Source organism: Lepidochelys kempii, chromosome 1 (assembly GCF_965140285.1).
Source record: "Lepidochelys kempii isolate rLepKem1 chromosome 1, rLepKem1.hap1, whole genome shotgun sequence".
In the NCBI taxonomy this organism is placed as follows: Eukaryota; Metazoa; Chordata; order Testudines; family Cheloniidae; genus Lepidochelys; species Lepidochelys kempii.
In genome coordinates this window covers 186,980,970-187,004,480 of record NC_136380.1, presented here as the reverse complement: position 1 = coordinate 187,004,480, position 23,511 = coordinate 186,980,970, and the positions used below count along the sequence as shown (strand labels likewise).

The 23,511-nt window shown below is 45.9% G+C and overlaps 1 protein-coding gene across 1 annotated transcript in view; it reads right to left on the bottom strand.

Moving 5' to 3' along the window:
- The window catches only part of LOC140906242 (uncharacterized), a 48,048-nt gene extending 25,175 nt beyond the window's left edge, over positions 1-22,873 (bottom strand). Inside the window, 4 exon segments of the mRNA XM_078851427.1 lie at positions 19,367-19,690; positions 19,945-20,123; positions 20,559-20,730; positions 22,697-22,873. Of these exon segments, the coding sequence (XP_078707553.1) occupies positions 19,367-19,690; positions 19,945-20,123; positions 20,559-20,730; positions 22,697-22,873 (852 nt within the window).
- Positions 22,874-23,511: the final 638 nt, after the last annotated feature.

Sequence of the window (23,511 nt, the reverse complement as noted above, 5' to 3'; positions counted from 1 at the left end):
TTTAAGTTTGAAGAAGGTGAAAGCATGAAGTTAAGTAAAATACTAACTACATTTCAGGAACATTGCATGCCAAAAAGGAATTAAATCTTTGACACACAATTTTTTTATGTGCATGCAAAAAACCTGATGACACCATAGAGCAGTATGTCACAGAATTAGGGAAACTTAATAAAACCTGTGACTTTGGTGAGCTGACAGAGTCTCTCGTCAGAGAGAGAATCATTTGTGGCATTAAAGACAATGTGTTAAGAGAGAGACTTCTCCGTGAAGGAGACTTAACTTTAGAAAAAGCTCTCCAAATATGCAGGGTAGCAGAAACTGTGAAAGCACAAGCCAAAAAGAGCTGAATTCACCAGAAGGGGTTATCCATGTATTAAGTACTAAAGAATATAGCCAGAATAGATCAAATCAGAAAGTGGAACCATTCACTATGAAAACCACTGCTAGGGGGAAGACTGGATACAGACGACTATGTGGAAGATGTGGCGCACAGCATGGTCCAAACAATGTATTGCCTTTAGGAAAATCTCTCATAAATATGGGGAAAATAATCATTTTTCAAAATGCTGCAGTTCTCAAATGCAACTGTATTCAGTTAAAGACAATCTGGTTGAGGAGTTTTTCATAGATGTACTGGGATTTACCAAGCCTGAGTGGGATTGGATACTGCCTGGGACAATGAATGGAATAATTATTCCACTGAAACTGGACACACAGGTTAATATTCTGTCTGAACAAGATTATGAGAGATTGAAAATAAGACCAAAACTGTAACCAACAAAAATAAAAGTAACTGGTTATTCTGGAACAAATATACCAGTGAGGGGGAGGTGCATTGCTAGCATCAATCATAAAAACACCACGTACAGCCTCCCATTCATTGTAGTTGCAAAAGAGGTGATGCCAATTTTAGGCCTGGCTGCATGTGAGAAACTCAATTTAGTAAAACGGATGATCTCGCCACAAGATGAGCCACAACCCTGGCTATGAGGCACTCTTTCGGGAATATCATGACCTGTTTCAAGGGCTAGGTTGCTTGCAGGGTGAACATACAATCTAGATAAACAAGCATGTCCCTCCAGATATCCATCCATGTAGAAAGGTGCTGTTTGCACTCCGTGAGAAACTCAAGGCTGAGCTTGCAAGGATGAAAGCAATGCAAGTAATACAAAAAATTGGGAAGCCAACATAATGGGTGAACTCCTCCCATCATGGAAAAAAGTAACGGTCAGCTATGCATATGCTTAGAGACCTCCACAAGGCTGTAAAAAGAGAACATTTCAAACTAACAACCAGAGAAGAGATTATGGCTCAATTTGCAAATGCTCAATATTTCAGTAAATTGGATGCATCCTCTAGGTTTTGACAGCTAAAATTAACTGAAGAAAGCTCAGAGCTGTGCCCATTTAATACCCCATTTAGAAGATACAAATTTTTATGCTTACTCTTTGGCATAGCTTCAGCACCAGAAATGTACCACAAAACCATACATATGATCTATGAACATATTAATGATGTGGACACCTCAATGGATGACATTATCATCTGGGGCTCAATGAAAGAGGAGCATGTTCATAGACTTCAGGAAGTCCTGAATGTAACTAGAGTTGCAAACCTCAAACTAAATAGGGAGAAATGTATTTTAGGAGTCATAGAACTGACTTTTGTTGGGGACATTATTTCCAATGAAGGTGTAAAACCTGGTAAGAGGAAGATTTCAGCCATTGAAATGATGAGACATGCCCAGTCAAAGGAAGATGTCCAACAGTTCCTGGGAATGGTTAACTACCTTGGAAAAGTCAAACCTAATCTATCTACCAAAGCATCAGCTTTGACAAACCTCCTAGAGAATAAAAATGAAAGGTATTGGGGTGCAGAACAGGAGGAATTATGGGAAGGTTTAAAACAACAACTGATACAAGAACCAGTGTTGAAGTTCTACGCATTAGGAAAGCCTATTAATATTGCAGCAGATGCTTCACAGTCTGGGTTAGGTGCAGTGATTTTACAGAAGCATGAGGACTGTTGGCAAACTGTGGCACATGCATCCAAATCACTGACTGAGGCAGAAACCAGATACACACAGATTGAAAGGAGCTTTTAGGAATATTATTAGCCTGTGAGAGATTCAATAAGTATATTTATGGATGGACAGTGAAAGTTGAAATAGACCATAGGCCCCTGTTAGCGTTATTTAGCAAACCACTATATGACTGGGTCTTAAGGCAGTGGTTCTCAACCAGGGGTATGTGTACTTCTGGGGGTATGCAGAGGTCTTTCAGGGGATACATCAGCTTATCTAGAATTTGCCTTTTTAAACATGTTACATAAAAAGCACTAGCAAAGTCAGTACAAACTAAAATTTCATACAGACAATGATTTATTTATACTGCTCTCTATACTACATTATATAGTAATGTAACGTGCATATATGCACTGTATTAGATATATGTTGTATGTCATTTACTGATGCGTGCAAGCACATTAATGAGGTTGAAATTGTCATGGTTTGTATGCAGTTGTGATGTAAAACTGAATAGATTTTTAAAACGAGAAGCGATAGGGGTGACAGTGAAAATTGTAAGAAATTGAAAATGACTGAAAAAAAACCCCATCGTCAGTTCTGTGAGGAATATATTGCTTTTGGATTCACATCTACAAATAATGATCCAAAAGCTTTATTTCCTTTGCGGAAAAACTCTATTCAATAACAGTATGAAGCCACCGCATTTGCAACGACATTTGAAGACAAAAATCTGTGTTCATGCGAGTAAGCCAGTAGAATTTTTTCAAAGAAAGCTTTCTTGCCAGCTTGAAATGAAAAAAGCTTTTGTAAGCATTATACTATCTGCAAGTATTGCAAGTAGTTTTTAAGTGAGATGAAACTTGGGGTATGCAAGACAAATCAGACTTCTGAAAGGGATACAATAGTCTGGAAAGTTAGAGAACCACTGCATTAAGGATTCAAAGAATGAGGATAAAACTGCAAAAGTGTGATTTGGTTGTGTTAATTCATGTTCACTGCTGAAGCACTTTCCAGAGCAGTGTAGCAAGGAGGCATGACCTCCCTCGGAGATTGACGGCGAGGGAGGGCTGCTGCCCACCCCCTGGTGGGCAGAACCACGTAAGGGTCCAGCCTGCCCTGCCAGAAGCAGAAGGGCAGGACAGGAAAAGGAAGGATAAAAGACTGGCTCCTGCAGCTCAGTTGAGCCGGAGCTGCCATGGGAGACAGATACATCCTGCCTGCTGCTGGAGCCTGCAGAGGAGCCCCGCCGTATTGGGACTGGCCAGAGCTCCCAGGGCCACCAGCCACTGAGACACCAAGGAGCTGGGGGCTGCTGCTGGCCACCAACCCTGGTGCGACAGAGGACACCCACAACATGGAGGTACCAAATCCTGGGGACGTAGGTGGTAGCCCAGGGGCAGCTGACTGCAGGCTGGCTGTGTTGCTTTCTGAGTACAGGTCAGTGTGTTGTGGTTGGATTCCCCGCTGACCCAGTGGCAGAACTCTGCGCCACTGTTGGGGCCCTGGGCTGGCACCTGATGTAGTCGTGGGCCTGGGGCCCCCTGCCACCCCACCCCTGGGGTGGCAGCCTCCCCATATTTGGCCAGGAGGCCTGTGTCTGGTGCTTACCCCTGCCTGAGCCCCTAGACTGTTTGCTGCCCTGCCCTGACTGAGGGCCTGGGCTCACAGACGCGTTGCTGGTCTGCCCTGACTGCAGGCCAGAGCCTCTGACTGTTTTTTGCTCCGTACTGCCTGAGGGCCTGGGCTCCGGGACTTTTTATTGCTCTGTCTGGCCTAAGAGCCTGAACACTAGAAGCAGCTGATTTCCCCCTGTTGAGATCACCTTTACAGGTGCGTGACAGCGAGGAGGTGTGGCCTCTCTCAGAGATTGATGGCGAGGGATGGCCATGTACTCCTACAAGCAGTGGCTCCCTCAAAACCAGAGAAGACTTTTTAGAGACAGAGATGCAATCTCATGTAAATCTGACTGTAAAATAAGTTCCCATAGCTAACAGTAAACTGCAACAAATAAGAGAGAAATCAGAGAATCATTGGGAATCCTTAAAGAGGTGATAATTAAAGGGTGGCCTGGAGAAATAAGCAGTTGCTGTCCAAGTATAAGAGACTGTTGGAACTGCAGACATAAACTTACTGTTAATGATGGGGTGATTTTCAATGGCAGTACGGATGTAATTCCAACGAATCTCTGAAAAGAACTGCTACAGAAGATCCATGAGGGTCATTTAGGAATTGAGAAGCGCAAACAATGAGCACGAGAGAAGCTGTACTGGCCATGGATCAATCATAACATTACTAATGTGGTAGGAAACTGCTTTTCATGCTTGAAATGCAAGCCATGCCAACTGGCAGAGCCACTGAGACCTCATCCAGTTCCACAAAGGCCTTATGAGTCGGTAGGCACTGAATTATTTACCTGGCAATCAAAGGATTATTTAATAGACACAGATTATTATTCTCTGTATCCAGAAATTTACACACTGCACAGCACTAATAGTAAGTTAGTGATAGCCAGCATGAAGGGAATCTTCTCCAGGCATGGAATTCCAGATGAAGTCTTTAGTGGTAATGGACCACAATTTTCCAGTGCAGATTTAAGCAATTGTCATAGATTGGGATTTTCATCACAAAACATCAAGTCCAGTTATCCCCAATCAAATGGACTTTTGGAAAGGTCCATACGGACAATAAAGAACCTTATGAAAAAGACTTTTGACAGCGGGGGTGATTTATATAAAGTGTTAATGGTTCACCAAAATACACCCCTAGAGAATGGCTTTTCTCCAGTTCAGCTGTTAATGGGAAGAAGGATCAGATCTAATTTACCAATTACTGATACCCTGCTGAAATCTCATAACAATGAAACCATACAGAAGATGAAAGAAAATCAGAAATGGAAGAAGAAATACTATTTTGACAAAAGGGCCCTTTATCTCCTATCTCTTAACCCAGGTGATAGAATGTGCCTGAGGAATCACACCTCTAATACTTGGAGCCAAAGAGGTACAGTTAAAGAACAGCTGCATCCATTTTATGTAGTCCAGACAGACCACGGGACACATTTGGATGTAATCAAAAGGATCTACGAATAATCCCAGAAAGTTTCAATGAATGGACAGTAGATGTGGACTTTGGCACTTCCCATCTGATTGTGCATTGATGATAAAGGATCAAAAGAGAAACTGTCAAGGAAAAAGAGAGCAACTCAGGCTCAAATGAAAAGCCGATACTGAAAAGATCAGAGCGGGAGATTAAATGTCCTGAAAGACTCATAGAGTCTTACTAACCTGCACGGAGAAGGGGTGTTTGAGGAAAGTGAGTGGTAAAAAAAATGTGTTGGTAACCTCTCCTCTCTAAATGGTTGATACGTTGGGGTTTATGGAAATGTACTACATGGGTTGAGGATTTAAAGCATGTGTTATTACATACGTGTTAGCTGCTTTATATATATGTGTGTGTGTGTGTATGTAAGAGTTACTTTTTTTTCTTTAAGAGGGAAGATGTAGAGATATATTTGTAGAAAATTATAATTTAGAGATGCTCCCTCATAAGGGACAGTATTAATAACGTAGGAATTTGGAGATGTGTCTTGGAGGCAGGGATTGGGAACACCACATGGCTGTTTGCAAGATCTTACTACAGAAGCTCTGCAATTTGTTTTATTAAATTTTTATTCCTTTCTCATTCACTGGTTAAGAACCCCAAGATCATTACAATGAGACTTCTTCTTCAAGTGCTTGCTCATGTCGATTCCATGCTAGGCGTGTGCATGCCCATGTGCACGGCTGTTGGGAACTTTCCCCTTAGTGGTATCCATAGGGCCGATTGTGGTGCCCCGGGGATCCCCATGCTCGTGCACCGGTATATTGGGTACCACTGGCCCTGGGCCCTCTCACTTCCTTCTTACCGCCCATAATGGTTGTTGAAATGCTCCTTGCTCTTGCAAGTTCCCTAGTGGTATTTGTTCTTGGACTCTGAGTTTTTTCCTTGTAAACAGTTTAAAGTAGCGAATAGCGTTTTAATTAGCTAGTTATTAGTGGGAGTCCCATCAGGGACATAGCCCCAGGGATGGGGAATGCCCTGGTCCCCAGAATTTAAGCTGTGTGCCGCATGTCACAAACCTATGCCAGTTAGTGACCCACACACAAGCTGCCTTAAGTGTCTCGGGGAGGCACATGTTAGAGAGAAGTGCAGGATCTGTAAAAGTTTCAGATCTCGGACTCTCAAAGACAGGGACATTGAGCTGAAAGCCCTGTTGAGGGAGGTGGCCCTATGACCCGTGTCAGCAATGTGCCACTCCAGCTCGCACCGAGCACATCAGCCTTGGTGTGGAGTGCTCCACTGGCACCAGACCCTTCCTGGTGCTGCCCCCCATCCCCCATTCCCAAGAAGAGCCACAAAAAGTCGTAGTTGGATAGAAGTCGCTCTTTGGCACCACAGACAGCTACACGGAGTCTCCAAATGGGACAAATTCCATGTGTGGCCACTTGTCATCCCCGGAGAAGCAACAGACAGGGGGACAGGGATGCCGCCTAGGGCACCGAGTCCAATTTGGGACCCGCCACCAACTCCCAGGCCCCCTCGACACTGGATGCCTTTCATGCTGTGAGGGACCTGATGTCTCTCCCAGTGCTGCCCACACCTCAAGACCTGTGCCCAATTTCGGGAGAGTCCTTGAGAGTGGTCCCCTCTAAGGGTAAACCCTTGATGAGGCCACCGTCTTGGTCTTTGATGTGGCACCGATGGTTGTCACAGCACTGGTCACCAGCTTGACACTCCCCATCGCGGTGGCATCGTTTGCTGGCCTCCCGGTCTCCACCCTCCTGGCACTGGTCAGTGTATCTTCGCCACTGAGGCACCAGCGTGGCACCGATCTTCAGCCCACCACAGCCACCAGCAAGAGGCAGCAACAGCTCCACCCTACTCTCCCTGCAGGAGTTGCTGGCACTGTTTCTATGGGCCAGACTTCACTGCAGGCCCGCAATCGGGTCCATGGCCATCTGCTCAGTGGCCACCCCAATGGCAGTATTGGAACCCCTAGGTTCCTTCTCATGCCAGGCATATATTCCCAGGAGGTGTCCTCAGTAGTTTGGGGGACGGGCTCCAACACATCTGGCACCAGAGATCTACTCGGAACTGGACTCCAGTACCGAAACCCTGGCGGTCCTGGCACAGTCGGCCCCAGTGGTGGAGGGAGAACCTGCCACACCACCTTTGCCTGCCTCCTCCTCCTCTTCCACCGACGAGGCGGTGGCTGGACCAGCCAGCCTACTACTGCCTGACGATTTTCGGCCCATCAAGAACTCCTCAAGAGAACAGCAATCTAGAGCTAGAGATTGAGGAGCTCAAGGAGCTGACCAATAGCCTCTCTCATATTCTGGCTGCGGCAGCTCCATCCAAGGTGGCCCTAACAGTGCATAATGGTGTGTTAAAACTTGTCAAAGCACTGTGGGAAATGCCACCATCTCTATCCCCAACATCTAAAAGGGCAGAGAAAAAGTACTGTGTCCCTTCCCTGGGCTTCGAGTACATGTACTCTCACCCACTCCCAGGGTCACTGGTGGTCTCAGCCACCAACGAACAGGACAAATGGTAGTGCAACCCCTAAAAATAAAGATGCCAAGAAACTTGACCTTTTTGGTAGAAAAGTGTATTCTACTGCCAGTCTGCAACTACGTATCACCAGTCAGCATGCATTGCTAGGGCAATACGATTACAACACTTGGGACTTGATGACCAAGTTCAAGGACTCTCTGCCTCAGGAGTCAAGGCAGGAGTTCTTGGCTATCTTGGAAGAGGGAAAGGCAGTGGCCAGGGTTTCTCTTCAAGTGGTGTTAGACATGGCTGATTTGGTAGCACGGTCAACTGTGTTGACCATCTCCATGCAATGCAGTTCATGGCTGCAGTCCTCAGGGCTTGCAAACAAGGTCCAGCTGTCCATCCAGGACTTCCTCTTTGAGGGCAACACCCTGTTTTCACAGCAGATGGACATCAAGCTGCACAGGCTAAAGGACTTGAGGGCCACCCTGTGCTCCCTTGGGCTCTACACATCTCTGACCTCAAGAAGATACTTCCGGGCACCTTCGCTGCTGCCCAGATACTTGTATCCACCCCGACAAAACTCCTATAGGAGAAAAAACAGAGGCTTTAAATGCTGTCAATCTTCCCCATCCTCAACCCCACAGTTGGGTCCCACTTGCCACCTGGGTGGCCTGCAGCAGACATTTTGAGGGTGTGCCTGAGGGTAACACACTGAATTCACCCCACGATCCAGCCCCCTTTTGTTTTTGGACTGGTTGTCCCCGTTCCTTTCTGCATGTGTAACCAACGCACCTCCAGGGTGTGGTGTTCTGTCCCATCTAGTGGCACTGAGGGGTGGAGGGGAAAGAGAGAGAGAGAGAGAGAAAATGAGTCTGTTCTACAGACTTAGTTTTCAGCCAGTTGGCTTTTAACTCATGCGGTAGAGGCTCATGCACTAAGCTCCAGAGGTCCCAGATTTGATCCTGGCTGCTGGCGCCGGGTCTATTGACTTTACACATGCTCAACAACATAATGTCTGATTACACCCTGCAGTTCTTCTCCAACCCTCTGCTGTCCCTCTTCAGGCACCCTTCTCATGAGAGACTTCTCATCCAGGAGGTGAAACCCCTCCTATAGGTAGGGGCCGTAGAGGAAGTTCCTCAAAATATGAAGGGAAAAGGGTTTTATTCCCACTATTTTGTAATCCCAAGGGAGGCCTCAGACCTATCCTAGACCTTTGTCGCCTCAACATATAGCTCAAAAAATTGAAGTTCTGCATCGTCTCTCTGGCCTCCATCATCCCCTCTCTGGATCCAGGAGATTGGTATCCTGCCCTCAACTTAAAGGATTCATATTTCTGTTTTCCAAGGTCACAGGAGATTCTCCTATTTGTAGTGGGCCAGCACCATTACCAATTTACAGCACTGTCCTTTGGTCTTTGGTCTGCTCCATGGGTCTTCACAAAGTGTGGTGGTGGTAGTGGCTGCTTACCTGAGGCGGCGAGGGGTGCAGATCTACCCATACCCTGACAACTGGCTTGTCAGAGGTAGGTCACGAGCCCAGGTTCAACACAGCCTTGATCTGGGCCACCTGTCAGGAGCTAGGCCTGCTTATAAACGAGCAGAAATCAACTCTGACCCCTGTTCAGCAGATAGAGTTTATAGGAGCAGTACTTGATTCTACCCAGGTGTAATGGTTCTTCCTCACCACTGCGGTGCCTCCTGTTGGTCGTTCTGGGAATTAGCTCAGTCTTTTTGCCGGGCACCCTCCTCCAGTGGTGCCTCGCCTGCCATCACTTCTGCTCCATACCCGCATCACCTAAAGGTTTGCAGTGTCCTCTTTAGGACACAGCCCTATGGCTGTGCTCCATTCCATTCTTCCCCACTTCTGGGGAGCGGAATTCCTCTGTCCAGCCACTTGCCTATGTGGCCGACTGCAGCCCAAGGTTCTAGCCACTTGGATCAGTGGCAAACTGCAGCCCTTCACTGGCCATTCCCCTCAGTGACAAGTAGGGGCAAGGGTGGTGGGGAAGACACAGGTCTGCCCACTATTCCGGGTCTCGACCCAGGGACCCTCTAGGTAGCAGCCACATGCTGCATCTCCTTCAACGCCAGCTGTCTGTTTCCCTGGGCCACTTCCCCAGAGCCCTAGCACCTTCTCTGCCCTGTATCCAGGCTTCAGTCTTTCAGCCAGTCAGGCTGGAGCTCCCTCTCGCTCCCCTGACCAGGCCCACCACTGCTCTGTCCAGTTCCCTCAGCCCTTCAGGGACCCAGTCCTTTCTCCCTGAGCTCCCAAGAGGGAACTGACTCCTCTGCCCTGCACCTCTCTTTATATATGGGCCTGCTCTGCCCTGATTGGCTGCTCCTTGCAGACTCTCACTGATTGGCTGTCTGCTGCACAGCCTCCCAAGGGCTGCTTTTAACCCTTTCTCCACCAGTGTGGGGAAGACGCCCCATCACACACCCTCCCCCTTAAGACAATTCCCTGTGGCGGGGAGGATTCTATCTCCTCAGCTTCCCTCTCAGCTGGGCCAGCAGGGAATCTATTTCCTGCTGTAGGTTCTCCACTGTCTGGAGCAACCTGCTTCCCTCTTCCAGGGTTTGGGTCCCCACCATAGCCTTCTCGGCTTTCGTGTGGGTTCTCCCTTCTGTTTGGGTCCTCACCAAAGCCTGTGCCGCTCCGGTGTGGGTTCCCCTTTTTATCTGAGGCCTCTCTGCCCCAGCCGATCTTTCTCTGATGGTCCTGGTCCTCACTGCCACTCTCTTTTGGCCAGTCTCAGCCTGAGCCCGTGTCTCAGACGTTCCCCCCTTCTGCCTCTGGAGGCAATGCCATTTTATATGGCCCTCTTGGTGGCATTGGATGCACTCCTCGTGTTTTCCATTGGCCATGGCCTTCTCCACACCTACCCCTGGCATAGCCCCTCCCTCAGGGCTAGCCTGGGCCCTGCAAGTCCCGTGCGGGCACTCCCTCTTCAGGTGCCCTGGCTTCCTAGTGCCCCAGGCCCAACACGCCCATTGCTCTCCTGTTTGTTTCACAGAAGGGCCTCTATTGGGCTTCTCTTCCTTAGTCTCTGGGTGGAGCCTCCACGCCCCATCCCGGTATGGGCACTCCCTTCTGAAGTGTCCCGGTCGCCCACAGGCGAAACAATTTCTTGGCCCAGATACCAGCCTCTGGCCCCTGGTGCCTGGCCTCCAATGGGTGCCATGGGCCCCCTTCCACAGCAGCTGGAACAACCCCCATTGCTGCTTGATGAACCAGTCCACCCAGGCTCTCCAATAGAGTCCATTCCCATGGTCTCCACTTTGAGCCTCTTAAACAGGCAATTGTCCCACACTCCTCTCTCTTCCCCCTTGTATCAGGGGTGACTACATGCCTGCATTCTCCACCATGTGTAGCGGTTCCGCCTCACCATCGTGGCGCCTCCTGCTGGTCGTTATGAGAATTAGCTCAGTCTTTTCGCAGGGCACCCTCCTCTGGCGGTGTGTCTCCTGCCGTCACTTCTCCTCCAGACTGCTCCGGACCTGCGTTGCCTCAAGCATCGTGATGTCCTCTTCAGGACATAGCCCTCCAGCCGTGCCTCACACTGGGTCAGGGCCTTTCTGCCAGAGGCACGATTCCAGGTCACGTTGGACCTCATCATACATATAAGATCCCATCCACTCATGACCGCCTGGGTATGCCTCAAGCTGCTGGGCCACATGGCAGCATGTACATACATGGTCCAACATTCGCATCTATGCCTCAGACCCCTGCAGATGTGGCTGGTGTCAGTCTATGCTTCCGACAGACAAGATTTGGACCCAGTGGTCACAGTCCCATCGCACATCCTTTCATCCCTGCCTTGGTGGACAGACCAGTTGGTGTTGGAGGGGATTCCCTTCATGGCCCCATCTCCATCAGTGATAGTGGTCTCTGATGTCTCAGATCTGGGGTGGGGAGCCCACGTCGATGACCTCAATACACAAGATCTCTGGTCTCAGGAGGATTGTTTCTTCCATATAAATGTCAGGGGACTTAGGGCAATACGCTTAGCTTGCCAGGCATTTCTTCCCTACCGGATGAGAAGAGTTGTTCAAATCCTGATAGATAATACCGCTGCGATGTTCTATATCAACAGGCAAGGTGGAGCTCTCTTGTTAGCCCTGTGCCAAGGCCCAAGAGACTATCTGGTTATGGGACTTCTGTGTGCAGCATGCCATTGATCTCATGGCTTCACACCTCCCGGAGCCAGGAAGTCGCGGGCTCATCTCTTCAGCACATCCTTCTTGTCTCGCCACAAGCGGTCACTCCACCCAGAGGTGGTAAATGTGATTTTCAGAGGCGGGGGACTCCCCGGGTGGACCAGTTTGCGTCCAAACTGAACAGGACGTGTCAGCAGTTTTGTTCATTTCGTGGGTCGACAGGGGCATGTAAATAAAAAAACCCACCAAATCTATTATTTTTACATAATCTCATTATTTTCCAGTCTCATGATTTTTGGTGAGCGCGATTCTTGGTATTTGAACATTTGGGGTTGGCAATACTATGGAAGTGACTTGAAAGCATTGGTTTCACTCCTGTTTAAAGTCATTTTCTAGTCTATTATTTGTAGTGGGGTAACACCCCTAGAGCCCCAGGCAGGTGCAGATAAACTCATGGGGCCTTGCCTTAATAGGATGTTTCCAGAAGTTAAATGATTTATTCCAACCTTGATGAACTGCAAAAAAGTGATAGAAAAAAATCTAGGTTTTTCTACAGTGGTTTCAATTGTTGTATTCAAGAGTTAGTAACAAAGTAAGAATATACATTAATTTTTTAAACCTAACCAGGCTTGGGAACCTCAAGGGAACCAAGCAAAAAGGAGAAGAAATGAGTTGCCTTGCAAGGACTCCTGCTTGCAACCACAACTCTAGATACAGAAATGAATAAAGCATTAAAGAGAACTAAGAAAAGAAAAAGATAATCTAACAGCAGAAGCTGATACACTGAGAGCCACTATTCTGACTCAAACACTCCAGATTGTTGAGTCAGAGAAATAATTACATGAAATAAAAGAAGAGCAAAAGAAGCTCATAGTAGAATTTGAAGAATGGAAACAAAAGGCAATAGATAGAGAAGCTGCAATGAAATTAATCATTTCAGACACAAAAGAGAAAGAATTAAATCATGAAGCATGCAGAAGGAAAATTCATGCACCAAAGAAAGAGTTGAAAGCCAATAAAGGAGCTATAGTGGCAATAAAACCCCTAAGTGGTGAAGAGGTGGAATCTGATGAAGAAGATATGGGTCCTCCTCAGGCCTGCTGACGGGCAGGGGGAGGAGGGGAGCAAAGGGGGCAACTGCTCAGGGGCCTGGGTGATGTAAAAGGGCCAGGGGGCCCCCGGCTGCTACTGCCATGGTCGTGGCCGGGGGCCCCCGGGCCCTTTTAAATCACCCGGGGAGGTGACAGGACTCCTAGGCGTGAGCAAGGTGGTACCAACGGTGGCCAAGGCAGTCAGGTGGGCATGTGGAAGCCCTGGCCTTGCCAGATGAGCACGCCCAGCAGCGCAGCTGCAGCTCGCTGGGCGCCAGCCAGCGCAGCACCTCCCAAATGTCAGGCAGGCCTTTCTAGGGGGCCCATTGACTTTCTGCCGTGGGAAGAGCTGTCCCTAGGGTATGGCGAATCGGGGCGACCATTCTCGTCCGCATGCTTTGCAGGGCCCCACGGGCTGGCGCAATTGGCTAGCGCGGTCAGTCCCGGTGGATCCTGGATCATTGGTTTTAATGATAAATACAGCAGTAGATGTGGATATTACACAATATATGTCAAGAGACATATATATGCTTACGGGTCTATTGGGAGAACAGATACCCATTCCCTAAGTGTTCCTCTATCCATCAACATAGGTATTTGACAGACAGATAATGTGCAATTTGGTTTAGCAAATATGGGAATCAGTAGTAGAGGACTCATTGGCATAGATATTATAAGAAGATTGAATTGTATGATAGATATAAAAGCAAAAGTACTGTGGAATGTTGACTAAGACCATAAGAAGCAAGAAAAAGAAGTATACAATACAGAAGATTCAATTGGGTAATGGATGAATGTTAAGTGTAGTAATAAGAGTAATCATAAGCATAGAGCATTAGCTATAAAATAAGTTTAGTAATAATAAATAAGTTCAGTGTAATAAGTAAGATGAACAGTAATATCTGTAAGTATAGAAATAAGTTATACTAACAATAGGATAATAAAAATTAGGACTAATAGTAAGTGTAGAAATAAGCTGAACTAACAATAAGATAATAAGTTAGTGATTAGTAAAATAATAACACTTTTGTTTTAAAAATAAGAGAGGAAAAGGTAGAGAGACCGACAAAGAAAAGAAAGGAAGTAAGAAAGAATATGGCTGAAAATTGGTTCAGAAATATCCCAGGGATAGACAAGGAGGAAATAATAAACTTAATGAACATGCCCGATTAGGAACTGGAGGAAATAATCAAAGATATAGAGAATATAGAGGAAGAAGAGGAGGATAGTGGATATAGTGGTGTAGAAGAATCAGAAAATGAAGAAGCAATACCCCAAATAATAATTATGCCATTATTTTTAAACCAAACTAGAAAGCCATTAGTTCCAATTATTTTTAATAATCTCAATATCAAAGTAGGAATGTTGTGTCATATTGATTTGAGCTCAACCCTATCAATTTTAAACATCAATATGGAAGTTGATCTAATGCCATTTGTCTCACAGGAGTTTTGTGTGATAAATGTAGTGGGAGGACAAATTTTTATTCCATTAAGTGTGCCAATATCGATTAACATAGGCCAAAGACAAGTGAACACTAGATTCAGTTTTATGCATAGAGAAGCGGCAGCATATGGAATTATAGGGATTGACATAATAGAAGTACTGAATTGTTTTACTGATGTCAACAACGAGGTGTTATGGAGCAGAATTTAATGTTCTCTGTTTAATGTTATTGTTATAGAAATGTTTCAGAAGCATTTTTTTATAATATATGATAATTGCTAATGATAGGGAAATATTAAAGTAAACTTAACTAAGGAAATATATATATATATGAAAAATAATAAATAAATATTGTTATACTTAAGAAATAATAAAAGAAAGATATTGTTAGTACCGAGAAGAATGTAGCTATAAATAAAAGATAAATTTGTCTGAAAAAGAATACCATCTCTCACTCTTTATATGTTTCAGAAGCGGAAGCCAAATGGTAGAAGATCCGGTTCTATTCATCTTGGCTCTTCTGGGTATTTGTGTCTACAGGATTCTGCTATGGTGGTGCGGTCAAAACACCAATGATCCAATGGGCCAAGTCCCATCCCAATTATAAGGATTTGGCTAATAGTATTGAGGAATGTGTTTTCAAAATCCCAAAATTAAAGAATACAGCAATAAAAGTAGTAATGAGGCCTGTTCGATTTATAGAGTTTATGGCACAAAATCATATGGGTAGGGTACTCATCAGAGATGTCCACAAATATAATATTTTATTCAGAGATCAAGGAAAGGGAGTATTGATGTGGCAGAGGTGTGATGAGAAATCACCACAACCTTCAAATTGTACATGGAAATCTGATGAAGGAATGGGAACCATACATGATAGAGTAATTAGGGTCGAACTGTGGCAGTGTGCACTATTAGAAGGATTAAAGATAATTGCATGCTAGCCGAATCTGTTAGTAAGTGCAGAAAAGAGGGTAGATTCAGGTACAGAGACCACAATCAAACCCCAGAAAATGATTATGAAAAGAACAATGAAGGCAAACACAGACACAACACTACAATGGATCAAACCTAATACCACAACCACTGTCAACAGTATTCAAGGATGTAGGTTCACAATTCAAAAGAATGATAGAGCTAAAGCAAAAACCATTATCATGGGCCCTATAAAAGCTATAGAACAAAGTTTGGAAAACAGGAAGTTTATTACAACCTATTATGATGCTAATAAGTACTCCATTACTTATGTCTCCCAAGGGTGAGGACACTTAATGACCCATCCAGATTATCATAATTCCCCCAAACCATCAAACTGTGATTGGGATGCTACGGATAAAAGGGGTAAAATATACAGGAAAATAATAAGAGCATAGCAATGGCAATGTGCAATAATAGAGGGACCTAATGTAATGACATGTTCAGATAATTTGACCATATATCCAAATAAGAATTCTTCATGTGCTGTCATAGCCTGGTATGTCCCTGAGTGGAGTAAGGAGAGTTTAAGAACAATACTCATATTATGGTATCATAATTTTGTTAATTTGACAGAAATCCAATTTCAAATTTTGGACCCGCAAGGAGGGGTCAGTAGAATATATATTTGGTGGGAATTATGAGTTGAAATTGTATATAAAAGTCAGATGAAATTAAGATACCATGGTATGCACATATGATAGAAGGTGACATGCGAAAAAGGAAATCTGGGTCAAATTTTATTTCCATTATTGGTGTGAAGGTACTGCAAATAGAAATAAAAGGCGAGGAAGTGGAACATGGAGAATTAACGGTCCTCATTTTAGTTATTCTTCTGTTTTACGTGGATATCTAAACCTGGGTCAACGGGCTTTGTGTAGCATTGTTTTATGCATATACATTAGGTACTTGTATGTTACATTGTAATAAGTCCAGTGTTATTATATTAGAGGCCTTATGCATATGTATGAAAAGTTCTGTGTGTATTTGTCTCATAGTCTGTTTAATCTTCTGAGTCAAATTGAATGTGTGATCTTTAAAAATAATCCAATTGTGCCTTATTACCCATGATACATTGTAATTATTTTCCTTTCCTTTTTTACTTTACTGAATAATATACATTGTAACCTTTTCCTTTGCTTTCTTGCTTTACTGAATATACTGTAATCACCTTATTTTCGCTCAATAAATAAGACTTTGTTTTTGAAGTATTACTGCTTGTGTGCCTATTCTTGATCAGAAGGCTGTATCCATGTCCTTTCAAGGGTTACCAGGATGGGAAGTCCTCTGCAGGTCGGAGAAAAAACCCCTGGCAATACCATGGCAATTCCTTTAGGATGGATCACCACTTTTCTCCACGTTTCAACAGAATAATTATAAGCAGGCCAGTATTTGGATACCTGAAGTCCAAATAGTGGGGTAACATTACGGTGACACTGCACCCCATATTCTTCACAGTGATATTATTATGATATGATTATGACATAATTATAATGTATTTTATGCAAGATAAGTCATGTGAGGTGTCATTGGAAAAGTTATGATTTTCTGAATATGATTATTCTATTCTATTTGTATGCATGTATCATTTTTGTATCTGAAGTTATGAATGTTGACTATGTATTTTAAATATAGTTACACCCGGGTAATGCCCACTAGACAAGATGATTTTAGTCTAGATAGTGAGTGAGGAAGGGCCTATTCAGGGCAATGGGCCATTAGGAAAAAACAATAGGCCTTAGGAAAAGCTTATTTCCCACCTGGGGAGCCTTCCTGAGAATGTTACAGACGGCCTCTGAGTAATGGCTTCCATGACTCTACAAGGAAATGTAATGAGACCACACGTCTCTAGACTCCATCTTGGGATGTCAGTATTTTCCACAGACCGGTCTGGGAACCAAGCTTTGGGAACAAAGGGTTCCCACTATATGCAAAAGCTATATAAGACAGGGAGTGACATCATCTAGTGTTCTTCACTCCCCACCCAAGAAGACTCCTAGAAACACCTGAGGAACAAAGACTGAACTGGGAGAAGTGCTGGACCCAGGCTAAAGGGATTTTTAGCCCATGAGTAAAACACCTGGGGATTCCAAGCTGTAAAGCAAGTGCAGCTTGCCTCTTAAGAATCTGCAGCCTGCTTGTATCATCTCTTAGGGTGAGAATCTGCTATTCATATCAATCTATCTAGTATATTAAGCTTAGTTTGCATTTTTGTTTATTTGCGAGGTAATCTGCTTTGATTTGTTTGCTATCACTTATAATCACTTAAAAGCTATCTTTTGTAGTTAATTTAAACTTGTTTTTACTTTATTTAAACCCGTGACTTGGTGTGAAGCGTGTGAGAATCATAACTCAGGAGCAAAGGCTGTTGCATATTCATCTCCACATGGGGGGGGCGAATTTTATGAGCTTACGCTGTACAGTTCCCTGTGCAGCGTAAGATGGTATAATTTTAGGTTTATACTCTAGAGGGGGTGCGTGCTTGAGGAGCTGGGAGTTACCTTAGCTGTAGCCTTCCTATGCAGGGGCTGGTCCAAGAGCCTGTATGTAACTGCAGCTGAGTGTGTCCCTACTTGTATGTGTGCTGGTGAAAGTTCAGACTTTAGGGCTATGTAGCTTGTCACAGCAGTACAGTGTGAGAAGGAGTCCAGGCTGGTGAGTCGGGGGCTTAGTGGTACCCCAGTTCCAAGTGGCACCCAGGGGGGAACCTGTCACACCCGCATCTACCTAGCTATTTAAATGCTTTGTAGCTACCATGCTCTAGGCAAACTTGCTCTAGGCAAACTTCACCCTTGGAAAAAAGTTTAGAACCTGTGAAGGACTATAACAGTTTCCTACCTGTAATTTGTAATTGCAGTTAGTATGATACAAACGTAGCACAAAAATGGATGTTTACATCAGTAGGTATGAGGAATTTATAAAAAGATTGGCCTTTTTAACCACAGAAAGATTTTTGGGGTTAAAGAACTTAAAAAAGTTATTATAGCATATTTTTGTGGTGATAATAGTATGTTAAGGCACCACCTGAAACATTTACAAAATGATTTGTCCCCCTCCCCACTTTGGGATACTCATTTGAATTTATTTTTACGAGACATTTAAAGCAGTAGTAAGTGGTGCAAGGAAATGTTCATTTGACTAGGTTATTTAAGAAAATCGCTTTATCAAAACTATATTGACCATATCTGATTCAAAGAAAAAAAATACAATAGGAAAACCTAAGTTTATCTAGTTTCATCTGTAAGAAATGGACTTGTTAGCAAATGAGCTTTCAGATGTCTTGCAGTATTACTATGCCTGATGTGACCCATTAAAAAAACCTTGAGGAAAGACTGTTTCACTTCAAAGGTTAAAACACAATGCCAAGTTCAAACTTTATTCTCCTGGAATTGTGATATTTGACAATAAGCAGTTCTTTAGGACCCTGACCAAGTCGCTATTTTATTTTAACAATGTGAAAACACTTAGAATATTTGTACAGATCTAAAAGTTTTGGAATTATAGAGAGGTTATGTGCAATCTTAGGACTTAATTGGAAAACTGTCTTAGATTTTTTTTTTGAAGTGCTATTGCTAAATGTTCTTGTCCCACTTAGAGGCTATTTTTAAAACACAGTTATGATTGTATGTGAAGCTATGATTTTTTGTAGACTTCCAAGTGTTCTGTACCACAGATGGAATAGCCATAGGAGAAGTGTTTCCAGGCTTCTTTTAAATTGAGACTTTTCTTTGTATAACTTCCTGCAGTTACCACATCTACAGTGTTATTTCTGTTTTAGGCACACAAGTTGCCCACTTCTACATATATCTGTTATAGCACTGACAAACTAACAATGTTCCATTTGCAACTGCTGTATGTTATGAATTATTCCAGTTAGGACATGTACAGTTCGTTTCTAGGCTGAGGCAACCAAATAAAGACAGACTGCAGAGTATCTCAAAGTCTGTAGGTTTATTACGCTCGAGCGTGGTACCATTCTATTTGGTTCCTGGAACCAAAGCCGGCCTCCCAAACCATACCTCGAATGGGGACAAGCCCAGGGGCATGCGTGGGACCCGCCTTACGTGCCACAAGACTATGGGCAAAACCTCTGGCCACTTCAGTCCAGTCTCTTTTCGAAACTTTGCTACCATCGTCTTCAGGGTTCGATTCATGCACTCCACCTGCCCTGCCGCCTGGGGGTGATAAGGGGTGTGGAGTTGTTGCGCAATCCCCAGACACCAGGCTAGCTCCTCTAAAATCTTTGCAGTGAAGTGTGATCCTCGGTCTGAGTCGATGACTTCAGGGACTCCAAATCTGGGCACGATGTCTTTCAGTAGAAATTTTACCACAGATCTGGCATCTGCTTTTCTGCTTGGTACTGCTTCAGGCCATCCGGAAAGTTGATCCACTATTACAAGGAGGTGGCGAAACCCCGAGCTTTTAGGCATTTCTGCATAGTCCGTCTGTAATCGCTGGAACGGGAAGTTAGCCCAAGGTCTCCCCCCCGAGTGTTGGCATCGAGCTGAGACTGAGCAGAGAAGGCCAGGCAAGTAGAGCAGGAGCCAAGAACTCACTTCACCGCCAGATAGACATGAGGCGCTGCCCAACATTTAAGAATAGCAGCTGCAGTGGCCTGAATGCCGGCACGTCCCAAAGAATGAAAATAGTGGGTGGCCGAGAGCAGATAGCGACGGGGGAGAATAGGTTTGTTCCCGATTCGCCAAACCTTATCTATGCCTTCAGAGCCTTCCCAGCATTTCCAGTCCTGGAACTCGTCAGGCGGCATGTCAGTATACAAGTGCGCCAAGTCCGTCGGCAGGAAGGACGTATCCAGAAGAAGAGTTGCTGACACCGGGAGGGGCTGAAGGGCAACAGTCTTTGCGGCTGCATCAGCCAAGGCATTACCTTGAGAGACAGGATTCTCAGACTGCAGGTGAGCATAACAGTGGACAACAGCCAGTTCGAGAGGACCTTGAACGGCACCCAAAAGTGCAGAGATTAAAGGGCCATTGGCAATCTTAGTGCCTGAGGAGGTTAGAAACCCTCGCTGTTTCCAGAGCTGGCCCATAGCATGGCAAACCCCGAAGGCATATCTAGAGTCTGTAAAAACGGTAACAGATTTCCCAACAGACAACAAGCAAGCCCTAGTAAGAGCATGCAATTCCGCCCCCTGAGCACTAAAGGAAGGTGGAAGGGTGGCTGCTTCTACAACGGTTGTCTGAGTAGTGACAGAATAGCTGGATAACCGCTGGCCCTCCAAATAGAAGGAGGAGCCATCGGTAAAAAGGGACAGGTCTGGGTTTTTCAGAGGGAGGTCGTGTAAATCTGGGCGAGGCTTACCGCTCTCAGCGACGACATCCATACATACATGGTGAGGTGTGCCATCCTCCGGAAGGGGTGTCAGTGTAGCGGGGTTGAGGACGTTGCAGCGGCAAAGGGTGATGTTGTCAGCAGCCAGCAGAATCAGCTCGTATTTGCGTGCCCGCTGCGGAGACAGCACCTGCGTTGTATGCTGTTTTAAGAGAATCTCAACCTCATGGGGGACCCAGACAGTCAAAGGGTGCCCCAGAACAATAGGGCGTGACCGTTCCACCATAAGGGCTGCAGTGGCAATGGACCGCACACAGGAGACTGATCCCCAAATGACAGGGTCCAATTGTACGGAATAGTAAGCTATGGGGCGTGGGCGATCCCCTAGGTACTGCAATAGGACACCGCTGGCCACTCCCCATTGCTTGTGACTGAAGAATAAAAATGGTTTACCATAATCCAAGAGTCCCAAGGTGGGAGCAGAGATCAGAGCTTTCTTTGTGGACGCAAAAGCAGCTTCCATCTCCAGGGCCCAGAGAACAGGGTTGGGGTTAGAAGTTGTGGTGGCCTGGACTAACGGTTTCACCAATTCACCGAAGGCCACTATCCAGGGTCGGCAGAACCCCGCAGCCCCCAGGAAAGCCCGCAACTGCTTTTTTGTAGTTGGGCGCGGGTAATCCTGGATTGCCTGCACCCTATCAGGGGAGAGTAAACGCTCTCCAGGCCGAATCGCAAAACCTAAATAGATCACCTGGGTTCGGCACAGCTGCAACTTGGATGGAGATGCACGGTGGCCCTTATTAGCTAATGCAGTAAGCAGAGTAATAGAATCAGCTAAACATGCATTATAATCAGAGCTAGCAATCAACAAATCATCCACATATTGGGCTAGAACAGAGGAGCCAGGCAAAACAATGTCTTTCAAGTCATCGGCTAGAATTTGGGAAAAAATAGTGGGGGAGCCTGAGAACCCTTGGGGGAGGCGCGTCCAGGTTAGCTGCTGACCCCCCCAAGTGAACGCAAACAGATACTGGGAGTCGGGGTGCAAAGGAATACTGAAAAATGCAGCACACAAGTCTACAACCATGAAACAAGTAGCCGACTGGGGAATCAGTGTCAGGATAGTACTCGGATCAGGGACCACTGGGTGGAGGGTTATAACATAACTATTTATCGCACGCAGACCTTGAACGAACCGATAAACTGGGCGCCCATCTGGGCCCGGTTTTGGCTTTTTCACAGGAAGGATAGGAGTATTACAAGGGGAACTGCACAGAACCAAGACCTCCTGAGATAAGTAGCTAGAGATAAGAAGGGAAATACCTTCCTCCGCCTCCTTCGGCAAGGGATATTGTTTTACGGAGGGAGGCGGCCCATCCCTCCCCTGCAGACTGACTGGAGTGGCTGACTTAAGGAGGCCCACGTCGGTGAAACTCACGCTCCACAAATTGGGTGAAACGCTGGACAATTCTGTGGGGAGATTGGGAATCGGGGTAACCGAGGCCATAAGAGAAGCCACCGCCAAGTCCGGGACAGACATGCAAAGCCCCTCGGGGGCACAATATATGTGGGCTCCCAGCTTGCTAAGCATGTCCCGCCCAAGAAGGTTAGCGGGGCCTTCTGGCATGACAACAAATCTATGTGACAACTTTAAAGAACCCAGCTCCACAGGGACGGGGCAGGATAGGGGAGCCGGGCATGGGTTGCCCTCAATACCCTGCACCCAGACCTTGGTATTAGAAAGAGAGCCCGGAACAAAAGTTAAAGTGGAAAGGGTGGCTCCGGTATCCACCAAAAAGGGTACAAACCATTCCCCAATTTTCAAGTAAATTTGCGACTGCAATCCAAGATCCCATTCCAACTCTCCCACGGCTCCCAAAAATTTTCGCCTCTAGTCACTGGGGATTAGCGAAGTCCTGGGGAGCGTTAGGGGGAAAGGAAGAACCGGTCTCCGGCTGATCCTTCCAAGGAGCCCCTCGTGGAAGCAGGGGGCATTCCCTCTTCCAGTGCCCCAGTTGCTTACAATAATTACAGTTCCCGTTCCTTGTCTCACCCCAGCCTCCTCCCTGTCCTGTCCCGCATCTGCGTGCCCTCCCTCTTGTATTCCTGTGTCCCTGCCAGTGCTGATTCCCCAAGGGAACCTGCAGTGTGGCTGCCAACATACTTACTTCCTCCTTCTTTTGCTTATGTTGTTCCTTAGCTTTCTCCTCGTCCCTACCATTAAACACAAAAGTGGCCAGGTGAACTACTTCACTTAGGGGGTTCCCTGGCCAGTCGGGAACAAGTTTAGTTAAATACTTCTTTATGTCCGGCACCACTTGATCGGCAAAGTAAGAGACCATCATCGTGCGGCTAACCTCGGCTTCTGGTTCCACCCCCTCCCCCATACATTCTAACCTGCTTAAACAAGCGGGCCAAAAATGCAGACGGATGCTTGTTTAGGTCTTGCTGGCACTCTCTAATTTTTGACCAATTTGCCTTCTTACTACCCGCCCTACGGATGCTCTCCAGGAGCCCTTCCCGGCTGGCTAAGAGATTGGCCTGGCCCTCCGGCGCGTTGGGCTCCCACCCGGGGTCATGGTCTGGCCAGACAGGTCCCCCTCCTGTGGCCCCTGCCCAATGTCGATTAGCGTCCAAAATGGAATATTTTTCATCGGGGTAAACACAGTTTGTAAAATAGCCTGGACGTCCGCCCAGTTAGGGTTAAATGCCGTAAAGACTGAGCGAATAGTCTGCATGACTCTTTCTGGGTCGTCACGCAACCTCGGCATCTGTGACTGCCAGGTTACCAGGTCTCTGGGGCCAAAAGGGCGATGAACCATAACCAAGGAAACACTGCCCTCACCTGTCGCAACGGGCTGTGGTATCAGGGGTGCCTGAAGCGCTACAGAAGGTAGGGTTAGGGATGGGTACAGAGGGGCAGAAGGAGAAGGAATAGGGGGGAGAGACAGAGGGAAAGCAGCATAGGGCAGAGCGGAACCCG